General features: G+C 52.3%; 1 protein-coding gene across 14 annotated transcripts in view; it reads right to left on the reverse strand.

Annotated features, from left to right (window-relative positions):
* The window catches only part of SHANK2 (SH3 and multiple ankyrin repeat domains 2), a 561,551-nt gene that overhangs the window by 450,599 nt on the left and 83,890 nt on the right, over positions 1-27,062 (reverse strand). For all 14 annotated transcript variants that reach the window (XM_070229004.1, XM_070229003.1, XM_070229002.1 and 11 more), the window contains exons 4-6: positions 16,936-17,139; positions 13,392-13,463; positions 10,874-10,982 (exon numbers count right to left, since the gene is read on the reverse strand). In XM_070229004.1, coding sequence (XP_070085105.1) covers positions 10,874-10,982; positions 13,392-13,463; positions 16,936-17,139 — 385 coding nt within the window. The remainder of the gene's footprint in view (positions 1-10,873; positions 10,983-13,391; positions 13,464-16,935; positions 17,140-27,062) is intronic.

Consider the following 27,062-nt stretch of genomic DNA (forward strand, 5'->3'; position numbering starts at 1 on the left):
TGGAAACGACTCCAAATGTCCATCAACTGATGAGTGGGTGAACCAAGGGATGATCCCCAGTGCAATGCTATTCGGCCCTAAGAGGGAAGGAAGCAGTGACACACGCCACAGCGTGAACACACCTTGAAATCACTACGCTGAGTGAACGAGACCAGACACCAACGGGCACGTGTTGTGTGATTCCAGCTATACAAAGCGTCCAGAACAGGCAAATCCAAAGAGACAGAAAGCAGGTGAGTGGATTCCAGGGGCCGGGGGTGGGGAGTGGGAGGAAAAGGGAAAGGACCACTAGTGGGTACCAGGTTTCTCTTCGGGGTGATGAAAGCACTAAAACCAGATAGTGGTGACGGTGCTCATTCTGTGCGCTTATTAACAAACCACTAAAGGTACACTTTGGCTAAACTTTATGGCATATGAAATAGCTCTCGATAAATCCTTAAAAGAAAACAAAAATTGAATTTGGTTGCATGTAAATTATATCTTAATAAAACTTTTAAATAAAAAATTATACCCACCCTGTGGTACTCATATATTAAATAAGTTATGAACTGCACATAGATAAATGTTTTTAAAAGGGTAGCTGGACAGTGCAGTGTTTTCCCCCCAACCCGGATGGACCATCTGCGCCTCCTCTGAAAGGACAGAGAAGGCGAGTCCAACACATCTTCTAGGTGAAGGTTCTCTGATAATTCCGAAGTTCACACTCTGGAGACCACCGGTTGACACGTGTCCACAAGGACCACACCACCTGCCATATCTGCTCGCGGGACTATAGGAACCCCGCACCCTAACTCGGCCCTCCACCCCGCCTCGAGCACCTGGGGTTGCAGAGTGCACGGGGAGGGAGCCACTCACCGCCCAGGCATCACAGACAGTGGGGCAGGCGGGTGGCCGGGGCAAAGGAATCACTTTTCAGAGTGGGCAGCTCCCACATGGACACAGCAGAGCCTCTGGCAATAATCTGCATTCAATTGTTGAGGGTTAAACACAGTCAGGCATCATTTAACGGCACGGACACGTTCTGAGATGCGTCATTAGGCAATTTCGTTCTTGTGCGAACATCACAGAGTGACTTACGCAAACCTAGATGGTACAGCCTACGACACACCTAGACTATATGGTACTAATCTTACGGGATCACCGCCGTATATGCGGTCTGTCGTTGACTGAAACGTCATTATGTGGGACATGAATGTATTTCAACACAAGTGGGTCATACAAAATCAAAAAATCTCCCCCAAAGCTTAAAATGGGGACTCGCTGTCCACTAGAATATCTGATTAGTACCCGCCCCGACCATGAAAGAGAAGAGAGCTACAGTATCTTCCTGCGTACAGCCATGGGCCCCACCAGCAGGGCGCTTCCCCGTGAAGAGTTCCAGACCAGCACGCGAGGCTCGTCCAAACGGCCCACGGGCCTCCGACGCCACGAGGCAAGTATGGAGGGTGAGGGGGCCCCCCGATCTGTCAGCACCGCTGAGCATTCTGGCAACTGCTCCCCAAGTCAGCCTACAGCCGAGGGAGTCATCCGGGCATCTCCCGCCATTTGCCACAAATGCAACCACCACCATCACCCTCCTCACCTTCTCCTTGACTCTGGTTTCGGGGACCAAATGTGCGGGAGGAGAGACAGTCCCAAACGGGCTCTGGGAATACAGATTGGTGATTGGAAATGGACATGAAGAAACAGGCACAACTCACTTTTCTGGGAGGAAATCAACAAGGAGACAAGGTGAAGAGCAGACTTGAGTAAAAAGACGTGGGGCCTCATATTCCAGACAAAAATCTCTGTTACCAAAAGGAGGTCTGGCTGGTTTTATGAAGTTATCAGATCGGGCCTTGTTTGGCCCACACGGGCAGAATTTCCAAGGGTTCCAGGTACAGCCGTGCACCCAGGTTCACGGTTCCCCTGAGGGAACTACGCCATTCACAGAGGCCAGTGGAGGCTATAAGCATCCGGGAAGTGCTTCAAGGTCAAACAATTTAAAAGTGGATGGTTCTTGCTCCCAGACAGGCGCCCTGGGGCTGTTGGTTCCATTGACAAGGACCATGAGGGTAAGGAGCTATGGGGCCCACGGTCAACCAGGGTTGGAGAGAAGGCACAGGTGAGAAGTTGTGACTTTCATCTTTCCAATAGCAAAATCAAGGAGGACAGGCTCTGGGAAGGAGTCCATGGGCTCTGATTCTCTCACAACTAAAGCCTTGGGCAATAAAAGACACACACACACACACACACACACACAACTGTACTAATGTGGTTTGACGCAGACAAATGCAGCCTCCTAGACCAGGAATTTAGAAAGCATAGGACATTCTGAGCAAGCAAAAACACAAGCCTCAGAACAATGAGATCCCACTACACACCCGTTAGAATGACTAAAATCCCAAACACTGGCAACACCAAATGCTGGCGAGGATGTGGCGCAAGAGGAACACTCATTCATCGCTGGTGGGAACGCAAAAGGGTGCCGCCACTGTGGGAGTCAGCTTGGCGGTTTCTTACAAAACTAAACAATGCTTTCCCACGGGATCCAAAAATCATACTCCTTGGTGTTCACCAAATTGATTCGAAAACGTCTCCACCACAAACAGCACACCCATGTTTACAGCGGCTTTATTCACAAAAACCCCAAACCAAAGCAAGAAACATGCATTTCAACAGGTGAACAGATAAACAAAGCCGGGATGTCCATGCAGTGGGTTATTATTTAGTGATAAAAAGAAAAGTGCTATCGAGTCATGGAAAGATGCGGCTCAATCTTAGAAGCAGGTGGCTAAGTGAGAGAGGCCAGTCTGGAAAAGCTACAGACCTTATGATGCCAACTCCATGACATTCTGGAAAAGACAAACTATGGAGATGGGAAACAGAGCCGTGGTTGCCAGGGGCTGCGGGGAGGGGCAGGGCTGAATAGGGCAAGAGCGCAGGGGATCTCTCAACAGGAGTGAAGCTGTTGCGTACGACACTGCAATGGTGGAGGCAAGAATCAAGCATTTGTCAAAACCATGAATGTTACAGCACAAAGAGTGAACCGTATGGGATGCAAATTTTTTTAAATGAAGTTTAAAAATTCACTTAGGAGACTGGGGGTATCCCAGGATGGAAAGTAGAATGTGATAAGAGCCCAGCTGTATTACAAGTGAAAGAAACAACCCCACTGGAGGGTGTGGGGGAACACAGTGCTGACCTAGGGAACTTCAGAAACGAGTGGAGTCTGTAGGACAACAGGCAAAGTCGACTGCACCGGAATCTGTGCTCCAGCCGATGACGTTGTTTCCACTGTGGAGTCAACAACTGGGAAACCGCCGCACGCATTTACTGGAACTGAACAAATAAATAAACGGACGGCAGATAGCGGCAGCCAGATGTCTCACTATCGGCATGGGAGGTTTCAGAAAAGCAAGGAGACTAGAATGATCCATGTGGCAATGGACTAGAATTAGCGTGCACCTGTATGAACTAGTGTTTAGCTTAAGACAGATTCAGATGGTTACATATAGAAATATTTATAGACAGTATCTATTCTAGGGGTCTAGTGGTTAAGATCTGGCACTCTCACCGCTGTGTCCCAGCCTTGCGTCCCAGTCAGGGAACCACACCATCTGTCTATCGGTTGTCATACTGTGGTGGCTGTGTGATGCTGCGATGCTGAAAGCTACGCCACCAGTATTTCAAATTCCAGCAGGGTCACCCATGGTGGACAGGTTTCAGCAGAGGTTCCAGACTAGACAGACTGGAAAGGAGGACCTGGCCACCCACTTCCAAAAAAAATTGGCCATGAGAACGCAGTGAAGAGAAGCAGAGCATTGTCCGACACAGCGCTGGGAGGCAAGAGGATGGTGCAGAAAGACGGGGCAGGCTTCTGCTCTCTGCACACAGCAGCGCCGGGAGCTGGAACTGACTTGATGGCACTAACAACAAACGCATCTCTTCAAGGGTTAGCAGCCACAAACGTATCTCCCTGTTCTTTCATCTGAGAGCGCCCGGCAGCAAGTACACCCCAGCAGCCATGAGCACACCCAGCTCTTGGTTTCTAAGACCGTTCTCAATAAAGGGAAGCAGGGCTCCCTGCAGGAACGGCTGGTTCTAGGACTGGGTCAGAAACACACAAGATGAGCCTGGAGTACCTTCTAGTGCTGGAAGTAAGAAAGTGGTCAAAATAATAATAAATAATAATAATAATAACCCACACTGATGGGGTATGTCAAAGGGACGCAGGAGCCAATGGAAAGAGCTCCCAGTGGCCAAAGCCAGAGCAATTTGAGCAACAAAATATGTAAAGCAGTACTGGGTTATAGCTCATATTATAAATTAAACATCCATGTGTCCATACTGACAAAAACCACCGATCTAGTAAACAAATAAATGGGGGAGAAGAGACAAATCTCCTTCGCAGAAGAATTGCAAATAATTGCTGTCGCTACTCTGCCCTCAAGGAGGTGGGACAGAACTCCCCAGCCCTCAGGTGTGGGCTGTGTTTAGTGACTTCCTTCCAAAGAGGACAGCACAAAAAAGGGGGGAAAGGAGTCACTTCACAGTGAGGAGAGCTGACACCCACCTCAGCCAGGTGAGCAGGTCGGCCTCAAGGTCACAGGCCATGTGGATGGCACGTGCTCTGATATGATGGGATGACAAGGACACTGTACCCCTGCGGCCTTCCTCCCACAACCCACACCCCAGTCTAATCCTCAGAAAAACATCAGACGAGTCCCAATATGGGGACATTCTCTAAAACACCTGCCCAGTCCTCCTCAAAACTGTCAAGGTCGCCAAAAACAGGGAAAGTCTGAGAAACTCTCACAACCAAGAGGGGCCTACGGAGACAAGACGACTGAGTGCCATGTGGGGCCCTGGAACAGAAAAAGGATAGTAAGTAACTACCGATGAAATACAAAAAAAGTACTGACTTTAGTTCATGATAACGTGTCAATATTGGTTGATTAATTGTAACAAATGTACCCTCTTCGTGTAAGATGGTCATAATAGGAGAAAATGGGTGCAGAGTATGGAAGAACATTCTGTACTAACTTCACGATAATTCTGTAAATCTAAACCTGCTCTAACATAATACTTTTTTCAAGTATTAAAAGAACCACATCAAGGCTCAGGTTGCAGGTGACGGTTTAATGTGAACATGCTGCTGGGGACACTGCTCGCCTGAGGCTGTGTGTGCACATCCTGGGTCACTGCGAGGAACTCTCGCACGGACCTCCTGTCCCTCCAGCCAGCTCGGGCAGATGTCCCCAACGCCAAGGCTGGCTCGTGGGGGCCCTCATCCCTGCCTCCACGTCACTCTCACTAGTTTTCCTTCTACCTCCTTTCCTTACTTAACATATGGCACCTTTATGAGTCACCAGAATCCTTTCTGAAGCACGGCGGGACATCAACAAGAAATGTTCTGAAATAATTGGGCATGCTACTGGAGCTTTGACTTAAAAGCAGGTCTCTTTGTAGCAGGAACTGCGCCCGACAAGCCAAGTGTACTCAGACATGTTCGGTGCCGGCCCAGGGAGTCAGTGACCCCGTTGTCTTCAAGCTGACTTCATCCGCACTGAGTAATTTGTGCGTCCCTGACCCCCTGCAGACCGATGTTCACGAGGCCCCAGATCCACACAGCCTGGAGCAGCCCGCTGTTCCCAGGTGCTGTTATTTCTGGGAACTTTCACATAAGGACTCATTCTGGGGCCACGGCAAGAGCCAGACATGGACCACCGGCCATGGCACAGATCAAACAAGCCCCTTCTGTTCTCAGACAGGCACTGCCCAGTGTACAGGGACCCAGAGTGTCCGGGAAACCTTCCTATTGGACCACGTGGGAGCTGGGGAGGGACTCCCCCCGGAGCCCGCTGCAGCGACACGCGGCAGAACCAGGCACATCTCTGCACAGACGATGGACAAAACCAGCCTGACACGCTGACCAGCCGTCACCACCCTGGAACCTCACTGAGTAACTGGATCTCGTAAACGAAGTCTAGACGCGTCACAGGTGCCAGGCAAGATCAGCTCCATCAATGGGTGTTCTGCTTTTCCCTTCTCATCCAGACGCTGCAAGAGATGAGAGACCTTTCCAGCTTTATCAGCGTCCTCCCCACCCCACCCTGTTGTGCCTGGGCCTTTTTCAAGTTTGGGAACACGGAACGAAATAAAAGCCAAGTTCTGCTCCAAAGGTTAGTTTGACTCCCTTTTCGGGGCTCGAAACACCATTGTCTTCTTTCCGAGGTTCCAATCATAGCAGGAGACGAGCCCGAGACCCTGGTGGGCGAGTCTTTATTTTTTTTACGCTGCTTTCGTCACTACTTAATAAAATTTCCATTAGACCAGGTACCAGACAGTTGGTTGTACTAAGACAGGCTGCTTTGTTTTAATTGACAGGTCATTCCTCTGAGATTAAAATTTGTTGTTGTTGTTGTTGAGGAAGATCAGCCCTAAGCTAACATCTGCTGCCAATCCTTTTTTTTTTTTTTTTTTAACTGAGGAAGACTGGCCCTGAGCTAAGATCCGTGCCCATCTTACTCTACTTTATACGTAGGATGGCTGTCACAGCATGGCTTGCCAAGTGGTGCCATGTCCGCACCTGGGATCCGAACAAGCAAACCCCAGGCTGCTGAAGCGGAACATGCACACTTAACCACTGTGCCACCGGGCCGGCCCCTCCTCTGGGATTTAATTATCTCCTGTGCGCCCCGCCATCAGAAGGGCTGCTTCCTCCCACTGGGGCCCCCACGTGCAGCCCAGAAGCACCTGAGGACCGCACAGCTCAAGTGCAGGGACGCGGGCCAGGGGCCAGGCATTAGGGCATTTTCTGTGCTTAGGAAGCCAACTGCATTCAACTCTCTGCACAGCAAGTGAAGAAGCCTCGTTTTCAGCCAGATTCTGCTTGAAAAGTTGCACCGAACTCAGCGTGGAACTGCTAAAACATGAGAACAAGCCTCGGCTGTCGGAGGAGGGCAGCCCAGTGTCTGGAATAAAAGGGATGCGCGTCAGCTCTTCCCGCCGCCATGGGATCACCTGGAGCGGCAGCATGCAACTCCCTCCGGGGACCACGAGCAGAACTTGCTCGGCGACCACAGGCCCTCCAGTCCTGGACCCTCTGCACCTGCCAGAGCCACCACGGCCATGTCCTGCCAGGCACGGCATGCGAGAAGAGAGACCACCAACGACCCTACCTCCTTTCCACCCGGGGAGGACAGCGTGCGCCCTGGAGTCCGCGGGCACGCAGGCCCAGGCTCACCTCCTCCCTCGCCGGTGACCTGGCAACCAACTCCACTCTCAGAGCTTCCAGCTTCTCCGAGGTCACTGGCCCCACAAAGATGGCTTGCTTCATGGGACCCATGAGGACTGAGGAAGGTAAGTGACTGTGCCATTCTGTCTGGGACCAAGGGCCTTCCTGGACTTCCGGTGTGCAAACCAGGCCCATCCCAGGAAAACTGGACATGTTGGTCACACTACCTGTTGTCTGAGGCCCACGCAAGACAGCCCCTGTTTTTCTCCCTCTGGGTCCAAAACAAGGGAAAAAAAAGCATCTACTGAGGTTCCGTTGTGACCTGACGTGACAGAACTTTCTGGAGACCCTACTACAGATGACACACTCCATGTGTGAAACACTGAACTTCTGTTGCTCCAATGTCCATCCCTGGAGGTACCGTCACCCGATGGAGGAGACGAGGAGACGGGGTTCAGAGAGGTTCACTCGTCTTCGCAGCCAGCCGTGGAGAAGCCGGAGCTAACACATGACCCCCCTGGGATTCTCTGGGACTGGGTCCCCTGCAACCTGGGCAGGCTCACCTTGACTGGCCCCAATTCAGGGGTCACCGTGCTGCACTGACTGATGTTTCACACGTGTCACCGGGCCCCTGATGCTCCACCTTAGACGCGAACATGAAGACGTGCGTTTTTCCTCCCAGGGCCGGCTCTGGCCCCTCGGCTAAGCGCGTGCCAAGTGTCCTCTGCATGTTGGAACGCCGGCTGCTAATTCTGCGCGCTTTGTCGGGAGCCAAGCACGTGGACTTGAGGGGAAAAATGGGTTTCTGTTCCTTTCAGAGTTCCCTGACTCAGAGTTAACTGGCTGTTCCTTTCTGATCAGTCAATTAGCGCACAGGCCGTCGTCCCGGGAATATTTCAGAAAAGATGGAGGTTAACGCCACGCCACCTTCTCGATGGATCACTGCTCCCAAGCCATTTCTATTCGAGTTCTTAAGGTCCCACTTCTGTTCTTATCATTGTTGAGTCGCTGCTCCGTGTAACTGCTCTGGCACTGACTCTGTCCGTAATCACACACACGGCGGGTATTAATTCCAGGCGGGGCCGAGAGAAAGAGCCATAGACTTCTGCTTCAAAATAATTCAGAGCCTGTGCTGATGTGTTTTTAGAAGCTGAGCTGGGGTCTGCTCGGGAATGACAGTCATTTCTAGCCCTTGGAATCCAGAAGACACCAGCTGTGGTGATGGAAGCGGTGGGGAGGCCTGGCACACGACGGGAAGGGGCCGATGAGAGGGGTCGTGCAGGAAGAAGGGCAGCCCAGACCCTCTCTCACCTCCCGCCACTGCTGGTCAGGGCAGGAGAGAGAGGCGGCCCAGCCTCGTGTAATCATCCAAAAATGGCCATGGATGAGGCCAGGCTGGTGGCGGCTCAGGCCAAAGGCTGGCCTGAAGGAGAGAATCTGGGTCCAGGAACCTCAGACACCAGGCCCGGCTAAGGTCTGTGAATGTTCCCGAAGACTCAGGCTCCTGCTCCAGAATCCACGGATCCGTGTGCTGGGGCCTACATCACACTGACGGACAGAAGGGAGCTGGGAGCCAGTCCAGGAGACAAGGCAGAAGAAGAGTAGGCAGCTCACCGTGGTGCCAGGAGCACGGCCACACGTGCTCGCTGTGAGCCCCCCCCAGCTCTGGGGCTCGGCTTCCCCCCTCAGCTCAACTCCGCATCCTCCCCCATGGGATCGGAACTGCCGACGCCTGCCCCACACCTGCTGCCACCTGCTTCCAGAAGGTCAAACCCTGCGCCTGGCCCCGCTCCCCATCCAGACTCGCCGCACAGGCCTGGGGGCCATCGCCCACTGCCTGCTACATGCCCTCCTTTTGGCTCCCCAGCCCCGGGGGCTCCCCGTCATTCCCTGACCTTGCAAGGTTGGGGCCCCTGCAGGCGCCACACAGCTCCTGGGTGGGTACCCTGCTCGTCTTCAGTCAGGCCTCTGAGCACGTCCCCCCTCCATGCACGCTTGCACTGTCCTGTCCCCCAGCATCTCAGGCGCCGAAGCTCCCGTCAGAGACAAGCTGGCATGCCCGCTCTCACGCGGCTTGCGGTTCAAGTTAGGAGACACCGGAGTTAATGGCGACTACGTCCTGAGCTCAGATGGGGAAGTGCACAGCTGGATGAGCAGCAGGGGGGAACCCCCAGCTTTAGGGGTCAGAGGAGCCCCCACAAATGATGAGAAAGCTCCCTTCTCCAGCTGACTAATGCATTTGCTGTGGGCTTAGTAACTGTGAGGTGGGACATGTATAGGTGACAAGGACACGGGGTGGGGGCGGACTCAGCCCATCCCACTTGCTGAGTCCAAGAGGAATGTTCTGTAGCCCAGGGTAACCCACCTGCCCAGGTGAACACTCCAAGTTGCCATGGAGACCCTCTGCTGAGCGGCTCTCGGCTCCCCACAACAGCCAACCCTCGGCCGGCCAAGCTCAGCACGTCCCAGTGGCACAGAGCTCTCACCTAGAGCTATGGTGCTTCCACCCCCAGGGGAGAGATACTGGGTGATGTTTGGAGACACTTTTGGTTGTCACAACTGGAGGGTTACCACTGGCATTTGTGGGCGGAAGCCAGGCATGCTGTAAACATCCCACAATGCAGGGAACAGCCCCCCCACCATCAAGAACTGTCCAGCCCTGCAATGGAATATTATTCAGCCATAAAGAAGGAAATCCTGCCATTTGCAACAACATGGATGGACCTTGAGGGCATTGTGCTCAGCGAGGCAAGTCAGACAGAGGAAGACAGACACTGTACGATCTCACACGAGCGATCTGAAAAAACGGAACTCACACAAACAGAGAACAGACTGGCGGTTGGCAGAGGTGGGGAGCGGGAGGCGGAGGAAACGGGTGAAGTGGGTCAAAAGGTACAAACTTCCAGGTATAAAATAACTAAGTCCTGAGGATGTAATGCACAGCATGGGGCTACATGTTACAAGACTGTCTTATATGTTTGAAAGTTGCTGAGAGAGTAGATTTTAAAAGTTCGCATCACAAGAAAAAAAAATTCATCACTAAGCATGTTGATGGGTGTTTGCCCAACTCATTGTGGGGACCATTTCACAATATAAACACAGATCGAATATTACATTGTATTCTTATAATGAATACAATGTTAGGTGTCAACTATATCTCAATAAAACTGGAAAAAAGGGGAAGAGATAAGATTAAATAAAAGTTAGTGCTCATTTGGAATTGTTAAAAAAAAAAAAGACAACTATGCAGCCCCTAACGTCAGTCAAGACTGCCGAGGTTGGGGACCCCTGAGCCCCCTGAGCCCGCCCGTGGTTAGCGGCCGCACGCACACGGAATCCGGTTCCAGCGGGGGAGCAAGATGGTTGCATGTGCCTGCGTGTCTCCCCAGGCTGCCACACAGCAGCTCTGTGCGTGCCGTCATTCATTCGTCACTTATTCAACAGATAGGTATTGAGGACCTACTATGTGCCAGGTGCCACGCTGGCTGGAGAGACGTCATGGGAGCAATCATAGTCACACCCAGAACTCACGCAGGAGTGAGCAAGCCCTTTTAAAAACCACGTAAGGCGTCAATGCTGCATACACACGCGGCATCTGAACAGTGGAATCACCGTTCCTAACGGAAGCCATGCTTCAGCAAAGCCAGCACCCACCTCCAGTCTCCAGGTCATGGAAATTCGGATCCAGGCCTCGTTCCAGCATCTTGACGATCTTCTCCACTGCACGGTGCTGAATATGATCCATGCATTTTTTCAGATTGGTCTAAAGAGAAAAATTAAAAACCAGAAACGTCTTTGCAGGCCACAGGAAGGCTCCTGACAGGGTGCACGCTGGCCTCCCCCATGCCGGGAGAGCCGCCCCCTGATGGGGGCCCACTGCCGACCCCGGGGCTCGCCAAGCAGCGGCTTCTCTGTGTCTGGAACCCCCGGGCCAGCACGGAGTCCAGCGCATGGCCCACACACTCAGCCTGTCCTGGATGAATGTTCTAGAAATCCTCACCGCTCGCCGTCCTTGCCAAGCGCCTTGGGATGTTCTTTCTTTCACTCTCAAAAGGAGGAGCCACCCGGACCGCTTTGAGAAACCAGTTTCCAGGGTCCACTCCAGACCTTCTGACCCCAGCGAGCGAGGCCCAAAGACTGGCATTTGTGTTCCAATCCCCAGGCTGGCAGCCACAATGGAAAGCAGATAGGGCAACGCTCACTCAGGTTAATCCACCTTTTGGTTAACTCTGTGGCCACACGGGCAGAAACAGGGAAACCTGGTCAGTGAGAGACTCAGGATGAAGGAAGTCAAGGTGATCGGTGGGTCAACCTTGACTGGGAAAGATGTTTCCCCAGCCTTTCTCAGCCTCATCTGTAAGAAAAATAATGATTTCCGGGCCATCAGGCAGACAGCCTGGGCTATACGACCAGAAGCGCAGTATCCCACACGCCTCTGTCTGAGAAATCTAACTCTTCTCTGTGGGCCGAGTTCTCTGACCCCCCTCCACATCTCTCCCCAAACACGCTGGACGGGGAGCAACGGCGGTTTCAACGCTGGCAGCCCCTGGACCCTCCAGCCGGCCTGCACGTCTGATCTCCACCTGCATGGTTTCCATATATTCCAGGACTAGAAATTCACAAACGCCCAAAGACACAGGATACACTTGGTTTCACTTATCACCGTCACTGCTATTTACTCACTGACATTTAACAAAAAATTCACAAACACATTTCTATCTACACATCTGAGGGTAATCAGAAAAACCAGAAGTGTCCAGACCTCGGGTTCTAAACACTACCATCCACGCGAATTCCAGGGCTGGGGCAGGAACGTGCAAGAGGAGCCCCAGCATCCTGCTGTGCCAGCAAGTCATCAAGGCTCAAAGGACGGAGGGGACATGCCAGGGGGCAGAGAGCCAGGGAAAAGGCCACCACTGGCCCCATCTGGACAATTTGAGCCCAAAAATAAATAATGATAATTGCACATTCTAAGCTGTTGGATGTAATAAAAACCCACACGTCCACCCTGGATGAAATGAGGGGAAGAAAACAGAGGGCCCTGCTTTGAGCTCACAGCCACAGGTGAGCTCACCTGGACAGCATCAGGGCCAGCTCAGGAGGCCGCCCAGGCAGTTGCCCGACTCTGGCTTTCCCTGTGCTCTGCAGGGAGAGTTACAGGCTCTCCGGAGTGGGGCATCCACGAGCATCCTCAAGTATCACACATCCTCCTCGGTGTTAAGGGAGGTGCCCACCACGTGCTCCTGCTCCAGTATCCCCTTGGACCTGCACAGCATCCCTGACCAAGTGCAGGCGTGCCCACGGCGTGCCGGCCCACGGAGTACCCGCCCAGCAGCACGGGCTCCCTGGGCACGGTGCGCACAGTATGTCCAGCCAGGAGCTGAGCGCTCCATGGAGCGCGGCCGACGGTTCTTTGCCTTCACACCCTCCTTCACTCCCCTGCTGCCCACATCTGTGCTGTTTATGCAAAGAGCACATTAACCAGCTTTGTACCCAAGCAACAGCAGTGGAAAACTACTTCACTACTGTCTTTGATTTCGGGAGCGATGGCTGAGAAAGAACGGCGCCCCCCTCCTCCCAGAAACACCCAGAAGGGTTCCACTCTACTAAGTGACATTATTTCACTTACAAGTTGTCATCTACTGTATTTTCATCACACGGGAGGGGATGACAGTGGTACTGAGGTGGGGGGGCTCTGGCGGAGCCCTTCTAGGTGCCGTGGGGAGGGTGTGTTTCATTTGCGTGGTGAAGTCAGGCCCACGTGGGCAACACCAGGGAGGACCCACAGTGCCCAGGGAGCCCAGGACACAGTGTGCACGCCTTTCCCTATCCCGGTGGGATTCCAAATGCCACCCTTCTTCAGAGCCGCTGCCTTCGAGGAACCTTCTGGAACATCCAGTCCGATTTGCTCCCCTGCCTGAGCCCCCACCAGCTTCACAAAGCAACTCGCCCTGCTTCCTGGGTGGCAGGTGGGTCTCAGGCAGCGTGAGGTGGGCCTGGTCCACCTGCACAGCCCCACGCCACCCCTCGCCACAAGAGGAACACAGTAGGTGGCGTGTCAGCATCTCGCAGGAAGAGGAACCCTCTGCCCAGGGAGCTCCCCTCGTCTCTGAAGACAATAACTCGAGACGACCCAACTCCAGGAGCGTAGGTGACAACCGTCCCCGCTTACCTTTGTGTGCAGCTTGGCCAACTGCTTCTCGTCCAGATTGGCTTGCTTATACACCCGCTTCTTGTATCGAAACTGGCACAGAAACAGGAAAAAAAGAAAACCAAGTGAGTATTTCACGAGCTGTTCAGAGGCCAAGAGGCCCTTTCCTGGGCCCACGACATCATAAGAATAACCTTTGCCGAGATTCTGCAGCCATTTGGCTAAAAAGCCATAAAAAGAAACAAGAGCAGCCCAAGGGAGGAGTCAAGATCCTCTGGTGGAGAAGCGTGGCTGCCGGCCACGCCCAGCCCTGCTCAGCATTACTAGACCTCGGCTCCTGCGTGGGCATCTGCCTGTCAGCAGCGTGGCCCCATCAGCAATGAGGATGCTGCTTCACACGCCTGAGTTTCCTTCTGCATCGTCAACCTTTATGAAAGCAGGGATTGGAAGCCCCGGCATGGTGAAGCCACCTCCTCTGGCACCTGCAGCTTCTGCCCGGGACTCTGGGGCTGCGGGTCACCCCCTTGAACAGCAGTGCCTCCCTTGAACTGGAAATCATATCGTAGGAACCGAGGAGCGCATTTTGCTCAGACGTCATCATGTGCTGCCTGAGAAGCAGCACTAGGGTCACGGTCAGCTTCCTGATTCCCGGGCACATCTACCTAACGCGTCCTCGCCTCTCCCGGGTGCCCTGACCCCTTCTGAAGAAAAATGCGCTGGAGACGCTACGGAGGTTTGGGAAAGAGGCCAACAGTCTGGGAGTCGCTGAGGTTTCGAGCTGAGGCATCTGTTTCATTCCCAACCCCACCACTGTCCTGTCATCGGAGTAGCTTTGGGCTGGACGCTTGTCCCATCTCAGACTCAGTTTCCTTATCTGTCGCATGGTCATAACAACACCAAGCTCCCAGGTGGCCCGAGGACTGAGTGTGGGCTTCCTGGCAGGGAACCAGCCCTGGCCCGATGCTGCTTTACCCCTCCCCTGGCTTCTGCCAATACCATCACACCCTAAGGTGTTCCAACAAGCACAGGGGGAGTGACAACACCCCCACGTGAAACGCAGGTGCAGGGCAGGGGGTAACCCGATCCTGAACCAGAAAGTCTGAACCCAGATAAAGCGTCCAAGCGACCACCTTACTCTCCTTTCCCCCCTGCCCCAAACAAGACAGCTAATTCGACATCACACAACATGCCTTTGTTGCACAGACCGAAACTTGATTTTTTTTAAGTGCCAAAATAAACCCGCAGCGAAATCAGAAATTTCCGTGAAACTCCAGGGGCACATGGTTCCTGGGTAACGCGTGGTGTCGTGAACCACAGGGGTCTATCCTCCTGAACTGAACTGGCCCGAGGAGATCCAGTCCCGTTTTGGGATTTCTGCCTGATTCTAGATTCGACCAGGACAGCACGTTGTCTGTCCCACCTCCTGGGACCACTAAGAAACCCTTCACCCCTTGCATCTGTGGTGGTTTCAGAAGCCACCGAGAGTGACGTCAGGAGTGTGACAGCGTTCACTATCATGTGCCTAAACTTGGAAAGTCCAAAAGATGGGAACTTTTTCCAGTTATAAGGAAACAAGCTGGGGCTCATGGCACCTCTCGGCAGGAGGGTAAGTACCGAGGAGGAGAGTCCACTTGCAGAGTCACTAATCTTCACAGCTCGTGGCTACAGAGGGACGCAGGCTCAAAACCACACCCTCTGCTGGCTGTTTTCCCAGCACTTCCTACGGACAGTTAGCCAACCATATTTTTCTGGAGTCACCAAGGCAAAGAGCTCAGCACCTCGCCTGCCCCTCATGCATTGATCTCCAGGCCCGCCTCAGCTCTGTGCAGTGGACGCTCTGGCAGGACAGTGGCCCAAGGAGACGAATGAGTGGAAGGATAAATGGCTCCTTCACGGCAGTGACAGCTAATGACACAGCAGCCGCAACGCCACCATGGGACACTCGCCCATCCACTGCCAACCGCGCTGCTCTGTGGAATCCTTCATTTAAGCCTCACGGCCACCCAAGACGGCGGGATTAACAACTCCCCAGTTTCACAGCTGGGAATCGGAGGCTCAGAGAGGCCGAGTGAGGTGCTCAAGGTTGCACAGCGACCAGGGCTGGACCAAGTCCATCTGATACTGCAGCCCATGCACCCACGTGGGGCCGTGAATTCAGGACTAGGATGCTCTTATGCAGACCTCTTGCCTCGGCTCCTATGGGGACATCAGAAAGAGGACACTCATGCCCGCTGTTCTAGAAGGCACGACACAGCCCTGCCCGGGTCACCCGGTGCTTCACACGCCTTGTCGTGTCCGTTTCTCAGGGGGTGGGGGCACAGGCGATAAAGGGCCTTCAGATCAGCCTCTAAGAGGCTTTCTGATCAGAGCAGGCTCTGGACTTCCCGCTCTTCTCCTCCTGTTTTACTGTCACTACACAAATTATCAGCCCCAGAAATGAACTGTTTCTTCACTGTTCCTGATCTGTCACCTTCCACTGGAGTGGAGGCTCCGACGACCAGACCTAGACTGTCTTGTGCACGTCGGACACGCCCGGAAAGTGTCTGGCATATAGCCGATCCCAATAAGCGGTTTTTCAACAAAAACCCATTTGACGGACGAGCAAACTGAGGCCAGAACAGCTTGCAAGTGGCATCCCGCCTCTTCCGCCACTGAAAATCCTCTCCCTGGTCTGACACGTTCCCCCTAAACGGACACCCCACCAACCGCGGCCTTGAAGTCACCATCAGACCCGGAAATGTGCACATGAGGGAGTACTCGGGTTCTGAATTCGTATCCACGACACGCCTGACTTCGGAGCAATCTCCAGTCACTGAGAATGTCATAGAACCCCCTTGGATCGCTCAGATGCCAGCTACAGTCCACACTCACTGTCTCTCACTATTTGACTAAGCTGCAATGAATGCGACCACGTAATAATGGTAGCAATGTGTTGGGCAGTCGTAGAAATGACTCCTTTCCTGGCCTCTTGTGTAACCGTCTTCACGTCTCATGTGGAAATCCTGCATGTCAAGGCGCGGTGCAGCAAGCCAGGGTCAGAATGGCAGGCAGTGGGCTCGCACTTTATGTGGACGTGTGCAAGCCTGCCCAGCTCCCGCATCAACCCCTTCATGAGGCAGGCCCAGGAGTGTGTGCCCGGCTCTAGTGGCTCAGACAGCCCACGGGTCACTTCCCGAGCAAGAAGCAGAAAGGAAATCGTGATGTTGATAACAGCGGGATGGCCGCTGGCCTCCCTATGCCCAAGGGCAGGAGACTGACTCGGGGAGCAGAAAGCAAGCCCCATCCCACATGCCAGGACTCAGAGGTCCTAGTGACACGAGCCTGAGTAGGACGGAGGCTTTGCTCACATCAAGATCTGTCTCCAACAAATTCATCAAATCTATGTTAAGAAAACGGAGAGAAATTTGCACAACAGTCGGCAAATCACAACAAAATCCGGGGCGACCTCAAGACCCAAAGCTGATTTCTTAATTTGGGGTTCATTTCCCAATTCCAATCAAACCTGGAGGTGAGCGAAGGCCCCCCCGCTCCCCGCCGTGTCCAGGCTGTGAGCGAGAACCGGTACCTCCAGGGACGGGATGCCCTTGCCCGTGGGCTGCGGGTACTCTCGCAGGAGCCGCTCCTCGTCGAGGAACTTGCCGTCGCGCCCGTTGCTCGCCGGCTGGAACAGCCCGTAGTTCAGGACGTCCTTCAGGCTCTGGCTCAGTGAACACAGAATCCGCTGCTTTGCAACCCACACCGTCGCGTCTGGGTTAAATCGAATGCATTTCTGCAGAGAAGGACAAAGACACGGGAGAGGTGAGGTGGAACGCCCCCTGAAGCAGCCCACCTGGGCACCCGGCCAGAGATGGCAGAGGTGTTTCCGTCCTGCCCTCGTAGTTTCTCTGAGCACTGGACCCCTGGCCTTACAGGATGAAAAATAAGAGCTTCTTGTCACTTGGATGGAGACCTTGGGTAGACATAAGAAGGGAAGTGCTCAGATGGAGCCATTGGTGTCTGAGGCCTCAACTCTCATCATTGACTCAAACTCCAGTACCTGTGACATCTTTCTCGTGATCAATAACCACCTCTTGCCTCAGCCCGTTCTCTCACTTGTCAGGGCTTCTCAAACTCGAGTGCTCATTAAGACACAGACTGCTGAACCCCGCCACCTCCCGAGAGAGTGTCTGATTCGTCAGGTCTGGGCCCCAGACCCTCACTTCTCACAAGTTTCAAGGGGATGCTCTTGCTGCTGGCCCTGGGAACACACTTTGAGAAGCACAGCTTGAACACATCCCAGCGTGACTTAATTTTTATGTGGACCCCTTTCTGACATTTTAGATACGGGCGGTTGTCTCGTCTGGTCACCTCACTGATGAGAAAGTCCATCCCGCCCACGCTGGCCCCGAACATAATGCTTTGAAAACAGGCACCACCCCTCCCACACCACAAAGGAGAGCGATTATGGAAAAATCACATCAGTTGCCAGCAAAGCTTATTTTCAAAAAAGTTAGATAGTGTCGATGATACAAACCGATCACAAACACCTTTCAAAATCGTGACATCGCCGCTAAGAACCAGAGTGACACAGTGCGGCCACGTGCCCAGGTCCCTTCTGTGCTGCTCGCCAATAAGCCAGCAGAAACAAACGCCAGGGCAACTCAGCTTCTAAGTGTGACTTCTAATTTTTATTGAATTAAAATTACATTCTGTTGCATAGCCATCAGCAGGAGCTCCAGAATTTGCTTTATCACTGTAAAAGCATTCAGAAATAAATGAGGTTGGACCGAATATGAGGCTGGAACCAATTCTCTATGAGGCAGCTCTGTGTGCCCGGGGATGCACAGGGCCCTCCTGCTGTCTCCTCCAGCCTTGAGGTCCATTCCTCCTTGCTGAGTAAGGTGATCCGTTACGCTCAACAATGAGGCTGGTTCAGCAGGCAGCCCGGATGCCATCGCCCAGGAACCCCAACCCCGTGCACATGAACGCTCCGTCTGCCCCTCTCTAATGTCAAAGGCCCGAATATGGGGTCATTGATAACTCGCCAGTTCCTGTCTCAGCCATCATTGTTGGCCTCTGGCTCCAACTACATGGACACCTAACTCAAGTTGCCTCAGACACCAGCATCCAAGGAAGGCTGAGGCTCCCTCCCTGGGGCTGGCAGAAAGGATGCTGAGTGGAAGAGTGCTGAGTGGAGGAGAGGCTGGGAATTGTCTCCCAGGGGACCCGTGTGGCAGTGCAGGTGGTCGCAGAGACCGGCGTCCACTGCCACTCAGTAGGTGGGCCAGGGATGCTGAGTCTGAGTGGTGCAAGGGTCAGTCCTGCACAATGAAGAACCACCTTGCTCCAAAAAATGCCAAGAGGGCCCCATTGAGAAACTTCTAGAAGGAGCGGGAGGTTGGAGGTCAAAAGGCTCGGGTCTGCAACCCCAAAGCATACACTAACCCCGTGATCACAGGCAAACCTACCAACCCAGCCGTCCCCCGCGTTTCTGTGACAGAATCAGGCCCAGGACTTAACGTGCGGGAAAGTTATAAAACGTGTGAATAATCACCGAGAACACTGAGGAAGATATTTACGTTCAGGTCCTTTGTGGATCAGGAACATAGCGCCTTCATTCAGATTTTCCAATTACTTGTCAATTTGCCCCAATGTTGAACACTGACGATTACAAGGGAGAGACAGTTTAATCTCCAGAATAAAGGACAAAATTTGGGAGCCCCTAAGTGATGTTTTTCAAAGAAGTAAAGTCTAGTCTCTGAGATGCCAACCAGCAGCTTTAGGGGAAGAGGCGCCAGGAAGGACGCTGCCGAGATGGACCGTGGCGGCGTCTCTGGGGAAAAGCAGCGGAGAGGGATGGACGTGGCGTCCTTCCACCTAACGGCTTGGCTTTGGAAGAGCAACAAAGCACCTCCAACAGAGATTTTCACCCCAGTAGGAATCCACAAGACAAAAAAACCAACCTGGAAGACCTCCTCTGCCTGACAACGGTGGAAGGTCACTCTAACCAGGGCGTCCAAGACGAAAGAACATGCTGACGGTGAACCTAAGCACGCGGACCAGGCGACACGCGGAGAATTGGACACCGGCTAACAAAGGAGCAAGTCGGCTATCGACCATCTGCTGGTGACACTCCATTTAAGTCAACCCGTCCCAGACTGATCCCCATTGGCACCTTCCACCTCTGCCTCCTTCTGTCCTCTGTCATCCTTCCCAGCCTCCATGGCGAGAGGGCTTCTCATTCCAGAAGTCCAGGAGATGCTCTTGACTTCTCCCTGTCTTGCACCTTCTAGATCAGTCTGCATTAATCTAGGGCCTGGAGCACTTGAGTCCTCGTCTGTCCCACCCCAACTGCCCAATGGGCCCCATCCTTTCTCAGGTGCGTCACTCCAGCAGCCCCTGCAATGAGCTCGCCTACACGCCTCTCAGACCCACACAACTTCCTTCTGACAGGCCACCAGTGTCCCTTCTGAGTCCAGTGACTCCACTGCCTGGGAGCTCAGGGCCAGTGCCCTTACCCAAGGGACACAGCAAAGGACTGACCGTGGTCTGGACCCTGCCTCCTTCTCAGGACGTGTCCTGCCTGTCCATGTCCCTCTCTGCCTTTGCCCGAGGCCCACACACATATGCAGCCACACAGACACACACATAAACACATATAAACACATACATACATGAAGAAACACACACATTCCAACAGTGCCAAACGACTCGCTGGCAATTCTCTGAAATGCCAGGCTGTCTACACCCCTGTGCGCTTGTGCCTGCAGCTGACCACCCCCTCCCCTTCTCATCTGCCAGCTCAAACCATATTCACACTTCCCACCAGGGTCCAGGACTCACGCCCTCGAGGGCGTCTCTCTGGCCTCCCCCAGGTTGACCTGACCACTAAGCACCACACGTTGAACCCAGGGAACCGGTCTGACCACCCAAGACCCGAAGTCCAAGCTCATCTGGCTGACCCTGCCCCCTCCTGTCCAGCCTGTGGCTCACAGCCTCTGCATCCTGCATTTCTTGTCCACTAGGAGGGTGGGACCTGTGTGTATTTTGCCTTAGAAACCTTCTCCCTTTCTCCTAACTGACAGATAGGAGTCAGTAACTGTCACTCATTGACCTCCTGGAATGACACCCAAGCACCAAGATGTCCAGATCCATCGGAAAACCTGGTGCGTCTGGGCTGAGCTGAGTGGCTTAGGATACAGAAAACTTACAAAAGGATCTAAGGAGATCTCCAAGACGCAACTCAGAGCGGCTTCTCCCACCTCTCCTGACAAGCAGTGCGTTCCTCATGGCACGTGGGTGGTTTGGGAACGGGAGGGGGGCTGACGTGGTAGAGAACTGCAAAATCCAGCAGTGAGAGAAGGGGTTTGTGACCGACATCAGCCCTGATTTAATGACGTATACGGCAGCCCGACCGATGCCTGGGAAGGCTCCCAGGAGTCCTTCAGGCCAGATTCCACTCTCTAAGTTTCTCAGCACCCTAGAGGCCCTGATCCACAGAGGGGGGTGCATCCTAGCACAGGGAAACCCTCCACATCTCCTTCAAGACGGACGTCCTGTATCTCCTCTCCACCTCTCTCTCTCCCTCCCTCCTTCCATCCCTCTCTCCCTCCCTCTCAGCATCACTCCAATATTCAGCTGATTAAGGAGCTCCTCCCTCCTCCAGGCTGTGAGCTGCCGTGTGAGGACAAGGGATTATGTCTTTTTCTTGGCATAACTGTACCTGTAGTTGGGTAAATGTTGATGGAGCTGAACTGCACTGAATACACATTCTAGAAATGGAACACTCCCGGGTGACAGAATCCAACAGTAAAGGAAGCTCTGGTTTTGCTCACGATGGAGGATGACAGCTACCACTTCCTGAGGGCTTGCTTTGTACCCGGTGCTCTGTGAATACCTTATCAGTTTAACGACAGCCAAGATCCTGAGAGGCGTGAGACTGCACCACCCAAGTTTGCAGAGCTGTAAGCGGCAGAGACGTGGTCAACCACATCATTAACCTGTAGGAAACTCCGGTCCTTCCACTGGTAAAGCTCATGGTCAAGCTCAAATCTAAAATGAAGAGAGCAAGAGAAACCCAGTCTCCTGCACGGTCAACATGAGTTATAGCTATTCTGCAAGATGTGAAGCGAAAACCTGAAAATACTTGGACAGAGTAGGAAGAACATGGCGCTGGTGGCAGGCAGAGGCAGATGCCCAGCCTGGGTCTGCCACGTAGGCTGTGTCTATGTGTTTTCTAGGGTGTCGTAACAAAGCCCCACAGCCTAAGTGGCTTAAAAAACAGGACTGATTGTCTCCCGGTCCTGGAGGCTGGACGTCTGAGGTCCAGGTGTGGGCAGGGCTGTTCTTCCTGAGTCTCCTTCTTGGTGTGTAGATGCTGTCTTCTCCCTGTGTCCTCATGTCGTCGTCCCTCTGTGTGTGTCTGTGTCCTGATCTCCTCTTCTTATGAGGACCCACCCCCGTCCTATTGGATCAGGGCCCACTCTAGTGACCTCATTTTACCTTAATCACCTCTTTTAAAGAGTCTTTCTCCCAATACAACCACATTCTGAGGTGCTGGGGGTTAAGACTCCAACACGGGAATTTTGGGGACACAGTTCAGGCCATAACACCATGTGACCATGAGCAAGTCTCTGCAACGCACTGAGGGCCATGTGCCCATGGTGGGCCACGTCTGTGTGGTCAGTACCCTGACCACGATTCATGGAGGATCACAGAGCTTATGTTTTGGGGTCACAGGCCCACCCATGTCAGGGTGGCTGGCCTGCCAGGAAAGAAGTAGGCAGACGCCGGACAAGGCTGTTTTGATTTACAACAACATAGCAGGAGAATTTCCTGTAAGACAGTAAATTACTTTCCAAATCTGTTTTGGGCCCCGTGAAATGAAGAGGATGACAATGGCTGTTCTGTAAGATCTTACAAGGGTAAGGGAGTGTCTAGACAAAGCTTGAAAGAATGGTAAATATTATGCTCCATAAAATACGTGTCGTCACCGTGGGCTGTCTGCAGGCCGAGAAAAGAACCATCAACAACACACGGTTGAATTAAAGATACGCACAGGTGCCACTACTTCCCCAGCATCTGCTCATGACCATTCCTCAGGTGAGACCAAATCCATCTAATTTACTCTCGACTTCCACCCAGAAAAAGCAAGAAGATGAGGGGAGAAGTGCTGAAGCATTTGGGGAGACTGGTGCTGACGGGACCGTACCTCCATCAGCCCAGGATCCACTTCAGGATCCAGAGCTGGAAACGCTGTAGGAATAAATGTCCCAGCTCTGAGAACGCTTCTAAGCAGCATTCAGCAAGAACTCAGGATACTCTGAAAGACATCCAAGTGCCTGAGCATGTCATTCATCGCAAAGAAGCACATTTCACGTTTACAACTTCATCTGGGGTCGCCGTTTATGTCATCATCTGTTTCTTTATGACGCATTTTCAAAGACCCATAATAAATAGAACTTAGCAGAAGCCAAGGAAAGGTGCATTTAAGAGTGTTTGGGCTTTGAAGAGCTGTTCACGTGCAATCTGCACATTTGCGCACTTCTGAGAAATAGCCAACATCAAGGGCAACCCAAACCATAACTGGATAATTTCCGAATGCAATTGTCCAAATGAAATATTAATGCTTTTCGCTGTGGACTAAAACCCATCAGGCTGGTACGTGGGGCAGCCAACCCTGAAACGCTGCCACAGGTAACCCGCGAAGCTGGAAACAAGGTAATTACATGGAACAGGCAAACGCCGGTGACCTTGCCGAGAAGGACAGCCTGATCCAAGGATGCTGAAGTCCGGGAGTCAAGCTGCTGCCTCGGAATGTTTAAACACTAATAAAGGATAAAGAGGCCATGGGTTCATTTTTCCGACCAGAATAACATTTTTCAAACAGTAAAAGGTTAATAGCAGTCACCGGATGCTGTGCTGAAGCAATGGGCAGACTGTGTGTCCGTGATTTTCCACGGGCTACAGGGGTCCTCTGCCATTGTCCAGGTGACAGTGAACTGAGAGGCACTGGCTCGGGATTTGCCGGTGATTCACGCACTCCTTGGAGGTGAGCCACTTTTCCTCTTTTGATACCCACGATTCCAGGCAGGCCCACAGCAAAGCAGAGGATTGGATGCTGGTGAGAGAAGGCCACTTAGAAGCAGAAGATGGAAGTGGAGAAACGGGCAGTCGGGGGAAGTAATTACGTGGCCCTGACGGCAGACACAAAGCCCTCACCGTGTGCCCACCGGCTGGCTAAGAAAGCTTGTTAAATGCGTCATCTTCTCCTTACGTTCTCCTGGAGAGAGGTGTTAGCACCCCCATGCTCAAAGAAGAACACTCAGAAATCTCCAATCTGTTCCCTGGGTCACAAGATGCAAGAGGCGGGGCTGGAATCCGGCTCCCCGAAGGCCAAGCTAAGAGTATCAGCTCCATCCCACCAGCACAGGTGGAGCCAGGAATCAGGAGGATGGACCCGACAGGGGGTGTGACGCGGACTGGAGGGGGAGAAAGGGAGACCGTCAGGCAGCAGCCATGTACCACATACTGACATGTGGAATACGAGCCCCTGTCCACCCAGAGAGGATAATTGTAGGGGACCCGTCAGAACCGGGAGGAAGGCAGAGTCAGACCAGGCTTGAGGAGTCACGGAAATCCAACCACAGAGCAAAGGTGCAGGAAAAGAGCCTCACCCCTGGACTTCACGCAGAAAATTAAATATTGATGATTCAGGGCCCTGGCCTTGCCACCTTCTGGAAAATTCTTATCAGCCTGGGACACAGTGGGAGGAGGAGATATCTGTTCTTCACCGGCGTGGCCTCTGAACCACAATATTCTCGACACAATGTGGGATTTACAAAGCCTTCCCACAGAATGTGTAATAATTCCCGACCAAAGCCACCTTCCCCAAACATTATTTTCCCAAAGAGATTTAAGCGGGTCTTAGCGCTAAGCTTAAGCAGAAGAGCTCACCAGGTCAGAAGTTGTCGTGCAGGCCACAGGGACCCGGAAGCCGGCCAGTCTCTCTCAAGTCTAAAACATTAACCTACTGTCTCTCAGGAAGGCACAGCATAGACTCCTTACAACACACAACCGGATGCTGGCTAAGCAGGTTTCTGTTTTTTAATGATACATATAAAAATAAAGCCCCTCAGCCTTTAGCAGGCTGCCATGTGAGATGAGTAATAACCGACGTGACCAAAACCTGATTCGCTGGAGGGTCCCAGGGCTTTCCTCTTTGTTTTAAACAATTCACGACTCACTAATTTCCTGATTAAAACTGTAAAGTGTACACCACTCCATTTAAAGACAATGAGGCTGATCCTCATCAGCACATCACAGAGAAACTGGGGAGGCAGAGGGAAGTTGGGGGCAGGGGGGTGGGGGCTCTCTTTGGCCTTAGCAACCAATTAATGAAACCACAAAGAAAGCCAGATTCCACGCCTTCTATCCCCCCAAAAAGTGATCCAAATGCATACTACAAAGAACTTAGCAGGGTCACTCAAAGTAGAGATCAAAGCTCCAAACCATGTATTTCTGCAATGTAAAAGGACGGATGGATGCATGGATGGATAGGTGGATGGATGGATGGAGGGATGCATGGATGGATGGATGCATCGATGGATAGGTGGATGGATGGATGGGTGGATGGATGCATGGATGGATAGGTAGACGGATGGATGGATGAATGCATTGATGGATAGGTGGATGGATGGATGCATGGATGCATGGATGGATAGGTAGATGGATGAATGGATGGATGCATGAATGGATAGGTGGATGGATGGAGGGGTGGATGGATGCATGGATGGATGCATGCATGCATGGATGGATAGGTGGATGGATGGATGGATGGATGCATGGATGGATGGATGGATGCATGGATGGATGGATGGATGCATGGATGCATGGATGGATGGATGGATGCATGGATGCATGGATGCATGGATGCATGGATGGATAGGTGGATGGATGGATGGATGGATGCATGCATGCATGGATGCATGGATGGAAAGGTGGACGGACGGATGGATGGCTGGATAGATGCATGGATGGATAGGCGGATGGATGGATGGGTGGATGGATGCATGGATGGATAGGTGGATGGTTGGATAGGTGGAGGGAAGGATGGATGGAGAGACAGTAGGATGGAAGGCTGGATGGATGGAGGGAAGGAAGGTGGAAAAATGGAGGGATGATGCAATGATGACTGATGGATGGATGGTATCAATAAAGACAAATCTCAAAAATACAATGCCAAGTGTTTTGAAAAAGCAAGTTATAAATGACATGCCCAGTATGATACCAGCTATCTATATTCTTTTTTACACAACAACACAACATTACATACTGATCACTGATACACATAAAAAGAGAGCAAGAGACAAGAGGGATTCACACTGAATTCATGACAGTGTTTGCCTCAAAAGAGACAGGACTGGCCATGAGGACAGGATGACTTTATCAGTAATGGTTTAATCCTGTGATTAAAAAATGACAAAACATTAACAATTGTCAATTTTGTGTAATAGAGATTTGGTATTTATATTACTCTTTGCATTTTTCTTTATTTTTAATTTTCTCTAAATTAAAAAAAAAAACCAGCATCAAACAAGACCTAGGGTGTTCCTTATCCTCTTGTGGGGCCTCCCTGCATGGACTGGGGTCAGCGCTGGCCCACACTCCACGGCCTGAAAGTTCTTGACCATTATTTCCTTCTGCCCATTTGTCCTCTTCGATGACTATTTTTAAGGCAGAAAATGTGCTCACGTCAGGGTCACATACAACTAATTTTCTATTTAAGTCTAAAATCCCAATCGAATTTCACTGTAAACAAGCGATCAGGAAAAAGAGTACATTGTGGGACGAGAGGATCTGAAAACAAAATGGCAGCCCAAAAGATGAATACATTTTTTGATACAAGAGTTTTTCATCTCTACCCTGCCTGAACTACTGGAGGACGTGTGAGGCCACTTAGTGGCGACATCTGAGGCGTCACTAGGGTAAGCATTGGTCTTAGGGGTAGACTTAAGGGGATGGGCTTGTCCCCAACAGGAGAAACAGACAATGAAAGAAAACACGGCTCCACCTCACAGGCCACATATCACCCGATTCCGCTGATATGGAATGTCCAGAACAGGCAAATCCATAGACACAGATAGCAGATGAGCAGTTGCCAAGGGCTGGGGCAGGGGGAATGGGCACTGGCTACTAATGGCTATGGGGTTTTCTCTTGGGGTGACGAAAATATTCTAAGATTGCTTCAGGTGATGGGTACCGTCACATGTGAATTTACCAAAACCCATCAAAGTGTACACTTTCAATGGGTAAATTGTATGGTATGCAAATTTTATCTCAATTTTTCAAAGAAAAGAAAACAAATCTTCTTTTGTCCCTGTCCTGAGAAACATCAAAGACCAAGGCACCACATTTTAAGACGTGTTGATACAAGTCACCATTAAGGACCCTTCGCCCAGCCAGAGCACAACTCTCAAGAGATGTGCAAGAGTCACATCTGCTCCGACCTCGTTGACTTGGTCGTCTTGACCCGTCCGTGGGTCCCCACCTTCTCCTGCCACCTTAGTCCCAGCCTCGGTCAACGTCTCCGTGGATTCCTGGAGGAGCTCCCACCTCGCTCCAGCCCGCGGCCCTCAGCCTTCTCTGCTGCTTCGACTCACCCAGTTCATTCCCAGCTCAGCCTCTCTGCCCCTGCACAGCCTCAACCGGGGC

Source organism: Equus caballus, chromosome 12 (assembly GCF_041296265.1).
Source record: "Equus caballus isolate H_3958 breed thoroughbred chromosome 12, TB-T2T, whole genome shotgun sequence".
Lineage (NCBI taxonomy): Eukaryota > Metazoa > Chordata > Mammalia > Perissodactyla > Equidae > Equus > Equus caballus.